At 44.5% G+C, this 11,974-nt stretch overlaps 1 protein-coding gene across 1 annotated transcript; it reads right to left on the reverse strand.

Annotated features, from left to right (window-relative positions):
* Positions 1 to 2,743: 2,743 nt before the first annotated feature.
* Positions 2,744 to 11,155, reverse strand: LOC112214236 (homeobox protein TGIF2-like). The gene is made up of 3 exons (XM_024372842.2): positions 10,846 to 11,155; positions 8,425 to 8,678; positions 2,744 to 6,190 (listed from the first exon to the last, which is right to left on the reverse strand). Exons 1-3 carry the CDS (start codon positions 10,862 to 10,864, stop codon positions 5,540 to 5,542), a joined length of 924 nt encoding a protein of 307 aa, XP_024228610.1. The 5' UTR covers positions 10,865 to 11,155; the 3' UTR covers positions 2,744 to 5,539.
* Between the last annotated feature and the right edge of the window lie 819 nt (positions 11,156 to 11,974).

The raw sequence follows: 11,974 nt of genomic DNA on the forward strand, positions 1-11,974 counted from the left end.
TGTCCTGCTGCATTCAGTGTAGCAGCTGTATACCTTTTATATTCTGTATTTGAGAAAATAAGACATTCCCATACCAAAAGTACCGATTTGATTTCCTCACATTGCAGTTTTGACACCATTTTGACAAGTGATAAAATTAAGTAGTCCACTATAATGAAACACTGGATCCCACTTGTGAATGGTTTTAGTAAAAAGCAGCAGATAGTGTTAAGAGCCACCGAGCCTTTAAGGTCAATAACATCTAGACATCTAAAAGGGCTGTTGTTCTCTCGTGGTAACCTATACGCTACGAGTCAGGAAGCAGATGCAAAAGGTGAGTTTAATAAGAATCATAAAGATAAAAACAGGAGAAGTGTACAGAAGGTGAACAAAACCAATACTGATGACTGGGGGATAAATAAAAGGGAGAGAACCAAGGTGATGATGAGGTCCAGGTGTGCGTAACGATTGCCAAGACCGGTAGTTAGTAGACCGGCAACGTAGAGGTGTTTCTGGGTCTGGGTGTTTCAGCAACGGGCGGAGGTGAAACACCCCTTCAATAGGTGGAAGGTCTCATCGGCTGCAGGACTCCACAGCCACTTAAGGGGACCACCCTTGAGGTGAGAGGAGCGGCGATGGAGTTGCAGTTATTAATGAAGCGGCTGATCCAGTATCCCAAGAAGGAGACATCGACCTGATAGAACAGGCACTTCTCCGCTTTGACGTACTTTGACGTCCATAAGGCATCACCAAGAACTCGTAGTGCCCAGACATTGTGCTGAAGGCCGTTTTCCATTCATCCCCCTCTTGGATGCGGTTTAGGCACTCCGCAGGTCCAGTTTAGTAAAATAAAATGGGCCTGGTGGAGCTGTTCGATGGCGGGGGGTAGCGTGACTTGGTGGTGATGGTTTTGTGGCCTCTAATCGATGCACGGTCGTGGACCTCCCTCCTTGGTCATGAAGAAGAAGCCTGCCGACTCAGGGGAGGTGAATGAGTGGGTGAAACATTGTTGGAGAGCCCCCTGGATGTACTCCTCCAGGGCCTCAGTTTCAGCCACAGACGCAGCTGCGCAGAGTCGGCAAGCAGGTTGATGGCACAGTCCCAAAGAGGATGAGGAGGGAGACTGGTGGTGCGGGTCTTGGAGAGAACCTCCCAGAGATCCTGGTAAACCTCCAGGATGTCAGGCTGGAGGGCAACCACAGGACTCTCAACTGACATGGAACCACAGGGTAAGGGAAAGCAGGTCTTCAGACATCCTAGTGCCCAGGCAGTGATTTCCATCCTCGACCAGGAGATGGTGGGGTCATGACGTTGGAGCCACGGGAGGCGGGGGATTACTTTGTGTACAGGTGCCTTGATGATAAGGAAGGAAAGGCTTTCTTGGTGCAGGGGTCCCACGGTTAGGGTGAGCGGTGCTGTGATATTTCCAGATCCCAATGGTCGACTACCCAACGTTTGGAGTCAGTATTCTGTAAAGCTGGGAGTCAGGTGATTTTAATAAGAATTACGATAAACAAAACAGGAGAAGTGTACGGAACGTACACAAAACCAATATTGCCTGATGGAGGCTACTGAGGCCTAAATAAAGGGAGCGTAATCAAGGTGATAATGAGGTGAATGTCTCCCAGTGTCTGTGGGAAAGCAGACTGAACCAAGTATTTCTCTAGGAATTTGTCTGTGCTTAGCTCTATTCCGTTTGTTTTTATCCTTAAACGCCCTAGTCCTTTCCAATGACAACCATACCCATAACATGATGCAACCACCACCATGCTTTAAAATATGAAGTCGTACTCAGTGATGTGTTGCGATGTTTTTGCCCCAAACATAACACTTTGTATTTAGGATAAAAAGTTAATTTTTCTGCAGCATTACTTTGGTGCCTTATTGGAAACAGGATGCATGTTTTGGAATATTTTTCTTAAATGTTTTCTTTTCTCGCCATTCTCAGTTCTATCCACAGCCGTTTAACTCTGTTTTAAAAATCAGCATTGGTTTCATTCCTCTCCAGCAGAGTTTGAATGGACGCCTGTATCTTTGTAGTGACTTGGTGTATTGCACAGGAGGTTGGTGGCACCTAATTTGGGAGGACATACTAGCAAGTATGGGTGGAGCGGAATGGTTTCAAATACAGAAAACACATGGTTTCCATGTGTTTGATGCCATTCAGGCCATTATGAGCCGCCCACCCCTCAGCAGCCTCCTGTGGTATATTGATGCCACCATCAAAAGTGTAATTAATAACTTGAATGCTTGACTGAAGACATCTAAGCTTCTCATCATTAATTTGTAAACATTGAAACAATTGTGTAGATGAGTGATAAAATCTCAAATTCATTCTAAATTCAGGCTGTAGCAAAATGTCAAGGGATGTGAATACATTATGAAGGCACTGGTATTGTGCTGGAGATAATCAAGTTGAAGTGTCCTTGAACCCTACAGATGGTCAAAAAAAAGTACATCAGGGACACCCCTATGGATAGAGCAAAAGGGTTATCTGGGGGTCTATGGGAGTCATCTGGAGTACTCCAGATAAAACCATCTAGTTGGTTAATTACATCCAAAAGGTTATGTACAACTTGGACCTGCCTTGAATGAAAATCATTTGATAAACTGGGGTGGAAATCCAGTGTACAATATCTTGCCCATGTAATTAGTTCCAAGAAAGGAAGTTGTGCTGTTAAACTTTGTTGAGACAAAAGAAACCACAAGGACATGGTTAATTCTACACACTTCTCAAGTTGGATTTGTAAAAATGCACAAGGAACAGCGTATGAAAAAGGTTTTATTCTCTGAAATGCTTGTACAAAACACATTTAAAGTTTAAGGCATATATTGCACAGACTATTCAAAAGTTTCTATGTAGAAGGAGCATGTTCCCTCAATCCCAGGTTTAAGGCACGATAGCCAGTTATACTGTCCCACACATCAGCCATGATTTCACAGTGAAATGGAAAAACATTTTGGATGCATTTGGTCGTATTGAGATGCTACACATTTGAGACAGTTCATGGCCCCGTCACCACAGTGACATATTTGCACACATTTTTCCCATTGGCATCTACGACTCAAGTGTCATTCTGCATCCAAAACCTGATATTAATAAAATAGCCTTTCTAAATAATGTTCAGTATCCAGCAGATTCCAGTATCACAATGAGTAATATGTAGTAACGTAGAAGTGTAGTAATGAATAAACCACATACCCGCTTTATTGTACTGCATCTATATTCAAAACCTGTTAATAGTTAACATTCTTTGCTTCGTATTCAGACTCAAGTCTGACCGAACCCTACAGTCGACCCAAAGTGTGTGAGAAAGAGGTGACTCTTTTAGCATATCTCCGTTAGCAGAGGATCTAGAACATCTACCCTTCCCCACTGACATTCTAGACAATTCAGGAAATGGTGCTGACATTAAGCCTCACAAAAGAGCAGAAAACAAGAGGAAGTGAAGGAATGGGGATTTGTGCTAGTCACAAATCTAGGTATATAATAACACAAGATTCCATATCTGCTCTTCTCATGTATCTAGCTGTAAAAAAAATTCTCTTAAAAACACCACCAGGTATGGCACCGGTAACAGCTATTAAAGACTAAGTTAGTCCCATTTGAACTGACCTATGGACAGAAGAAATTTACTTTGCAGCAGCACTGTTTACGTAGTAGGGCCCCAACTAACTTTGTGCAGCGTCGATTTGGCCATAACATGCAGTATGAGAGATTGTTTCATGGAAACTACAACCATATAAGAAATAGTAAAATAGTCTAACGAGAGGATATGCTTCGCTAAAACAGAGGGAAAAGAGAGAGAGAAAGGAAGTCAGACAGTTTGCTTCTCAATAACTTACTCAACATTAAAATCAACTAATTCAATACAGCACTGACCAGATTGTCATCCAAGCGAACAGGCGTTTCAATTAAGATATATTTGTTTGCAACACAAGGACCAAATCTTAAACCGCCAATGATTCGCTACTTGGGTCAATCCCTCTCCAAACAGGAGGGCCCAAAAGCTTGAAATGTTTGTGACAAGCTTCATCCATAAAAGACTATGGCATAATAGGGCACTTATAGCAAGTGTTACATTACCCTTAAGAATGAGGAGACGGCCTGTAGGCGTCACCAAACTAAGCCTTTAGCTTCGCCACAAAATCGATTTCTATAACGGGACCTCCTGCCCCATCGCTCTCAAACACACAGACAGGAATTCCACCTCCTTCACATCCACAATAAATCCCTGGAAATTGTACATGATGCATAAAGATAGCGCAGAAAGTAACAGACCAAAAAAATAATTTCATTCCTAGTGAGTTCACACACAAAAACATTTACCTACTAAGATACTATTTTGGAAACAGGTTTAAATGAACATTTAAAAAAGTTATAATAAAATATAAAAAAAAAAGAGTTCATATTATTTGCAACTCATGATTTAGTGTCTCAAATGTAGAATCCATGGTGGCCACTTTTTTACAGTAGCTTTAATTAAGGCAAGGAGAGAGGAGACAGACATTGGAGCTGTGCAGTCAGGCACACTGCAATTACAATCAATTTCCCCTTCCGCCTGTCTTCCGGCACTGTGTGAAGATGTGGACATGAAAATATCTAAAGTGCATAAACTGTACTGGAGGAGCGCAACACCAGGGCTTGAAAAACACTTCTCAGCCCCAGGTCCACCCTTGGTGGGAATGATTGACAGGCTAGACTGCCAGAGATAAAAGTAACCTTAATACATTCAACCAAGTCCAGTATTGCTACAGATAAGCCTAGCTCTACTGGTGCAACTTCACTGTTAAAAAAAAAAAAAAAAACATCACAGGGGAAGGAAATGTCCTCCTTGACCCCTTTTGGAAATAGTTGAGATAGTGGAAAAGGGAGTTAAAAACTACATCATGGAACTTGGTGTCGTCGTTCTTATGTCAACCGTCGCAACATTTAACCTATACTCTGAAATGTTGATTGAAAAACACATTGAAAGGGTCCACCCAGCAACAGTCTGCATTGGATAATTCCTGATAAAAATGCTTAAAAAAAGCACCGTCTTTAAAAACAATTGTCTTTCCATCCCTCGTATCCGTCCCGGCATCTGGTGTATGAGCCGTATGCATGAGTTCTGCCATATCCAAACTGCAGAGCATAGTGTCAGAGGGGCCGATGAAGGGACCGTACACACAGGTAGGGGCAGTCTGAGTAGGGATACGGGGCTCCCTCACATACACACAGACAAGGGAGTGGCAGTGGCTCTAGTTGACGGTGCGCAAGGTGTGCTGTGGCCCCCACATGGCGGCCATGGGAGTCTGAACCACGGGGACAGGCTGTCGGACTGTAACATCGCCGTGGGCCACACTCCACACACTAGGCACCGACTGGGCCCTCTGGACACTGCTGTTGGGGATGGAGGAGGAGGACAAGGGCTGGAGGGAGGCCAGACCCAGGAATGGGTTGAGGGCTGGTGGTGCTGGGGCTAAAGGTTGGGCCGGGGTTAGGACAGAGGTTAGGGTTGGGACCTGGGTAGAGCTTGGAGCTGGCACATTTGGAGCCGGTACAGAGGCCATGGCAAGTTTAGGTGCAGAACAGACTGGGACATGGATTAGAACTGAAACTGGGGACACCCAGTGGAGTGGTCGGACCCATAGCACTGCTGCTGTGGCTACAGCCACCCGTCGCTTCTGCAGTGGCCCTGCTCTGGTACTCTGGGAGCAGCCTCTGACTCTCGTGCTCGGCGGCCCTCTGGAGAGCTGCATCCACCAGCAACCTCAAGTCACTGAAATCCTGGCAGGGGCACAGCTCCGGAGGCGTGGGGGGCGGCGTGTTGAATAGCCCGCCAGTGGGGCTGGCGCTGATAACCTTGGAGCCATTCTCCTCTGCCTCCCTCCTCAGGAGACTCTGCATGTCCAGCTGCATCAGGGCCTGGACACAGTAGCCCTCTTGGCTGGGGTAGCCAGCGCCCAAAAGGATGGCAGTGGCAGTATTTCCCAGGAGGCTGAGGTCCAGTGTGGGGGCTGGTCGGATGACAGAGGGCCTGAGAGGGGGCAGGGCTGGAGAGTGGACTGAGGTGGGGCTTTCAGGGGAACTGCCAAATCCTCCAGTGGCTGGGCGGCCCTCGCCCTTCCCCGCCCGCCTGGAGATGGTGAACTGGGTGGGGTCTTTGCCATCCTTGCGGAGAAGATCGGGGAGGAGGCGGCGGCGGGCATTGATGAACCAGTTGCATATCTGGAAAAGAGTCAGTAACTTTAACAACAACGCCTGCAAAAAACAACAGGGGTGCATCTCAAAAGCCTAACAGATTCCCTGAAGAACCATACTGCAAGAACAGATGACAGTGGACAGTTTATTAAGTACACCACCTCATTCACGAAAATGGATCACCAGTCACGAGGCCGTGGCTCGCTATATAATGCAGGCAGACAGGCATCCAGTTACTGTTTGATTGAATGTTAGAACGGGCAAGACGAGTGACCTAAGCGACTTTGAGCGTGGTATGATAGTACCAGGCTCGCCGGATCCAACATCTCAGAAACGGTCTCCCTCCTGGGTTTGTCGTGCACAACAGTGTCTAGGATTTACCGAGAACGGTTCGACAAACCAGAACTCTGCAGCAGTCCAGTGGGCAAAAACAGCTTGTTGATGAGAGATTGAAGGACAATGACAAGAATCATGCAAGCTAACAGGCAGGCCAAAAACAGACATAACGCCGCAGTACAACAGTGGCATCTCGGAACACAACTCTAACCGATCCTTGTCAAGGATGGACTATTGCATCAGATGACCACACCGTGTTCCACTCTTTTTCAGCTAAAAACAAGAGGAAGCGACTCGTGGGGACACGACCACCAACACTGGACAATTGAGGAGTGGAAAAACATTGCCTGGTCCGACAAATCCTGTTTCCTGTCACGTCCCGCTGATGGCAGCGTCAGGATTTGGTGTAAGTAGCATGAGTCCATAGCTCAAACTGGTCCGAGGGGTAGTTTGTTGGAATGAGACTTCCGCCCACATGTTCTCATTCTCCTGCTCTCCTCCAGGCCTTGTTTACTGCCATCTTGTGGTAAAAACCTCCCACACGCAGTGAGATGAGTGGCCTCAGACAGCTGGCATTAATGAAGTCTCGGGTGAAAAACACTGAGCGGCAGAGCAAGTAGAGCAAAGCCAACCAGGGACATTTCACTGCAGTGACTACACTATGGGTCTGTCAGCGCTGCTTGCTCTCTGCTCAGTCCAGGAATACCTCATGCGCCACTCCTGGGGTGTGAATGTGTGTGTGTGTATTTGAGGAGAGAGAGGAAACGACAACAAATGGTCGGCCTACAGGGTGAGAAGTGAAGACTGCGGTGACAGTGTCAAATTAATCTGTACATTAGTACCTTGCCCATGTGACATTTGAATATTGTTGTATGCTAAGCTGTTGAGAAACACCCTAGCGCTGAAGTATGATAAGTACAACGTAAGTATCATGGGATGAATCTATTTAGCGCCAGCCTGAAGTAGACCTATCTCCCCGCACACAGAGACACTTACAAGGGGCCAATAGAGAACACACAATAAAGAAACCACCATCTTCGACAGAGTACGTAGTCATGGCTCCATCTGGGCCCCAAGTGCCTGCTATGATCAACTGTTTACACTACATCAGGCACTAATCTGGAACAATTGAACTGGAGGAAAATTGTAAATCATTCATTTCAACTGTAATTGAGGGAAACATGCCAAAACCAGACCTGATACTTTGTTAGACTAATTCAAATGAAAGCCCTGTTACAGTATAGGATGTGTGATATATCTAATATTTTCATTAGAAAACCCTTTTGCAATTATGTTGGCACATCTGAGAACTGTTGTTCTGATTAAAGAAGCAATAACACTGGCCTTCTTTAGACTAGTTGAGTATCTAGAGCATCAGCATTTGTGGGTTTGATTACAGGCTCAAAATGTCCAGAAACAATGTACTTTCTTCTGAAACTCAAGTCTATTTTTGTTCTGAGAAATGAAGGCTATTCTATGCGAAAAATTGCCAAGAATCTAAAGATCTCATACAACGCTGTGTACTACTCCCTTCACAGAACAGCGCAAACTGGCTCTAACCAGAATAGAAAGAGTGGGCGGCCCCGGTGCACAACTAAGCAAGAGTACAAGTACATTAGGGTCCAGCAGCAATTTAGCCAACTGTTACACTTGCTGTCCAGTATGTTTTATAAATGTGTGAAGCATAAAACAATTATATAAAGGAATTGGCAACTTGTTCTCAATCTGAGAAATTGGGTATGCCCCTTCAACATCTGAACACTGTAGACAGGATACTGTGCTTTTCAAAAAGGGTGTGTTCATAACTTTTCAACTCTGTTAACTAGCTTGATTAGGCCCAATTCAAGCATTTTGGAGCAAGAATTAACTTTAATTTGTTTAATTATTTAAATAAACGATTTAAAGTCTGATCCCGGTCCACTCACCTGTAGCACAGAAAGGCTGGTCTGATCTGACAAGCTGAGTTTCTCCTGCTCTGAGGGGTAGGCGTTGAAGCGGTGCTCGTACAGCCAGCTTCGCAGCACCTGCACCGCCTCCTTTGGCAGGTTGCCACGGCGACGCCGCTTGCCCGAGCCCCCACCCCCTCCAGACAGGTCCAGGGTGCTGCTGTCATCCTCAAAGGGGTCACTGTCAGACATGGCTGACAGCTCCTGCTCTCGCATCCGCTCCTCTTCCAGAACTGAGGACAGGGAGAAGGGGTTCAGAGGGGGTTGTTGAGTCGGTGATAGTGTTTGTACTCATAGGCCAGGGTTGGACATTAACTTGTTATAGAATGTATTGCTTTCCCCCCAAATCTTGACAATCTACTTGTTGAGTAGGCATGTGCTTCTTGTTTGTTATTTAATGTGCATTCACCCAGAGGCAAGTGTGGGTGTAGTAGTTGACAACAAATGTACAAGCATGCATGAAGACGCAATGAGACACGCCCTCATTAAATTAAGTGATGAGAAGCTAATTGGAAGAAAATAAATACATTGAAAACCAGATTTGTCTTCCTTCCCCAAATCACTATATTTGTGGCACTGGGGAAGACCAACTCAAAATGGAGAAATGGTTTCTCCCAGGTTATAGAATGAAGTAAATGTCTTTCTCCGGGTGAAATCTGACCCCTAGAGGCAGCGCCTGACCTCACAAAAGAAGATCGTGTGCATGTCAACATCTCCAGCCGCTAGGGATCTATAAACCGTGCGAGGGGCTATTTTCACCTTTGGCCAGGGAATTTAAGTCCCGGAGCAATTTATTTTAATTTTTAATTCAATGGCTAACAGAGTGTGTGGCTAGCTACTAACTATAATCTTAAAATCAAGTTAGAAAATTTGCGCATGAATGGGCAAAACATTTTAAATATGCTAGCTACCAAACTTGGTAGCCAGAATTCCGACTGCATTACTTTTCTAGCTGGAAGGTAGCTATGCCAAGATCAAGACAGCGCCCGCACGAGAAACGGGTCAGAAAACGTACAGTATACGTTCAAAGTTTGTTTTACAGCAATAAATGCTTAAATTCAACACGAGTTAATATTAAGGCCACGAGAGGTTAGTGTCCAGATTTCTATTTAACCCATCTGAAAAGTATAGGGATGCAGTTCCCTTGACATGCCACAGGTCTATTTGAAGTCCCCTTCGTGTGACTCAAATGTGTATAGCGCCTCACAATCACACCGCCACCCTAATTTAACATGACTTTTCTGGCCCACCCCTTCTGTTATTTTCTCATTTCAATTTCGCAGCATTTCTCGTAATGAAATCAGAGTCAGCCTTTTTGCCTTGGATCCACATTCAATTGTTCTGGTAGTTCGCCGAAAAGCATGTGGTGATTGTCTTGTAGTGTCTAAAACGTACCCAGTAATTCCAGATAGCCTAAAATAACTAAAGAATAGATATAAAATGCACAATAATGGTACATTTATGAATTTTAAGATACGCTCTCTTTACTCAACCCGTCAGCTACCCACGAAATATTTCATGACCCTGAACCCACCCACCCGAGCCGCAGGTTTACGAGTCAACTCGCGCATCACTAGTAGAGGTACAGTCCGCCCACTGGTGGTCTCCGTTGATGTTGGAGTAGCGATAAAGTTACGCTAGAAAACGGCTTTAAAATCTATGGTAGCAACAAGGTGGAGTTTTACTTTGCTAGCCAGCTACAGTAACGTTACATGTCACACGCTGTTCCTGTCAAACCTCAACTTTTTGTTTGCATAACAAAAGGGCGTTATTATTTTTCTTATACGGAGTTAGCCATCTAGTCAAAATACGTTGACAAACTTAAGGCAAAAGGTGTGCATAATTTGAGTTTGTTCAAATGTACTCATTTCTTCAAAGGCGGATTTAGCTAGCTAGTTTCTGGCTAAAGTTAGCAGGCTAGCTAACAAACAATGAAGCCATTTCGTGGAATTGTCTCGTTCTAGTCAATGTAGTCTATCGTGGGGTTAAGATTACTGTTGCAATGACATCGAATAGCTACCGAAATTGCTATCAATTTGCCAAATGCAAAAAATAACAATAAGACGTAACATGATAATTATAAATTAATTTTAAAAAACGAAGTTGGCTAGCCATCTTCCCATCGTGTATCAAACGTACAAAGAACCCGCTGAACGCACGCCTTCGCGGATGTTGGACTGTTCTGTCGCTCCGCCAGATGGACACCATGCGTGCTTCCAAAGATAACTTAGCTGGTTCGTTGTCCCTCCAAATTCAAACAAACACACGCTGCATTTGCTCGCAACAAAAAGCCGCATTCCATTAACACCAAAAAGCCGGGCACACTTGGCAAACTGTCAGGGTGATAATGAATGCCTGCCAATATTTTCTGTACTAAAATCCCCATAAACGTACGCCTACCTCGTTTGAAGGATTTCATTCTTTGTTGATGGCTTGTTAGAAAACACGCAGCTGTCGAAGTGCCTGTAAAAATAAAAAGAAGTGTGCCCCCGACCAAACGTTGACACGATATTTTCTTTCCAAGGTGTTGCACGCTTTTATTTTGCCGCTCGTGGGTTCAATTCTTCGTTCGTGTGACATAAACGTGTTGCTCGTCAACAGAACAGTGTCTGGCCATTGCGTTTCGTTGTCTAGTAAGGTAGGACAAATACTGTACGTTACCTCGTTTGTGTTGCTTGGTTCTCTTTACCTGCACACAGCAACGCCAAGCTCCAATCTGACAGTCGAATATTTATTGATCCCGCCTCCTATACCAGTGCCCTCCAATCACGGCTCTTCATTTCCAGTAGACAGGCCCGTGTCATCACTCCTTGAGTGAATGACAGGATTAGCATTTAATTCAAATTCAGGCAGTAAAAGATTTCATTAAAAATAGTATTTTGTTTCCGACATGATTGCAATTCCTTGGACAGGATTAATCAACACACAAGCCCCCTGTTTGCCAACACGTTATAGTGGCCACTGGCCAGCAACACAAGAGGATTTCCTCGTGTCGTTGGAGTTCTGCGTTTATTATGTAACCGAAACGATCATGTTTTCTTGTTACATGAACGGGATAAACAGTGTCGACAAAAAACAGTGAGCCACTAATGGATGCAATAATTAAATAATATTCTGATAAAGTATTGACACAAGAACAGCAATATCTTCCCAACGACGGCTGGAGAAAGTCGAGGCTTCCTCACCTTGATCCCGTACACACATCCTCTTTCATTTGCAGGAATTTTCTATGTAAAACTGTAAAACAGTGCTGTGGAATTGCTTCTGAAAGGTTGTTGTTGCCACTGCAAAACGACATGTCAGGAACTATTCCATTTGTTTCTGCAGAATACTCTGATTGACCAATAAATCAAACAGAACATTATGTAGGCCTACAGTTGTGTTTCAAAAGTCATGAAAAGGGAAGTTTTGGAGAAAATCTAATTGTCACTGCAGTCCAATTATTAACATTTGTTAACTATGAATTAAATATCAATACAGTTTATAACTAAACGACAGAAAATACATGAATATAGGCATAGTCTATCAC

The sequence above is a fragment of the Oncorhynchus tshawytscha genome, linkage group LG02 (assembly GCF_018296145.1).
Source record: "Oncorhynchus tshawytscha isolate Ot180627B linkage group LG02, Otsh_v2.0, whole genome shotgun sequence".
Lineage (NCBI taxonomy): Eukaryota > Metazoa > Chordata > Actinopteri > Salmoniformes > Salmonidae > Oncorhynchus > Oncorhynchus tshawytscha.

Coding starts and splice junctions, on each gene's coding strand:
- LOC112214236 (XM_024372842.2), bottom strand. Junction 6,191..8,424: donor CCAGCCTTTCTGTGCTACAG/GTGAGTGGACCG, acceptor ACTCTTTTCCAG/ATATGCAACTGGTTCATCAA.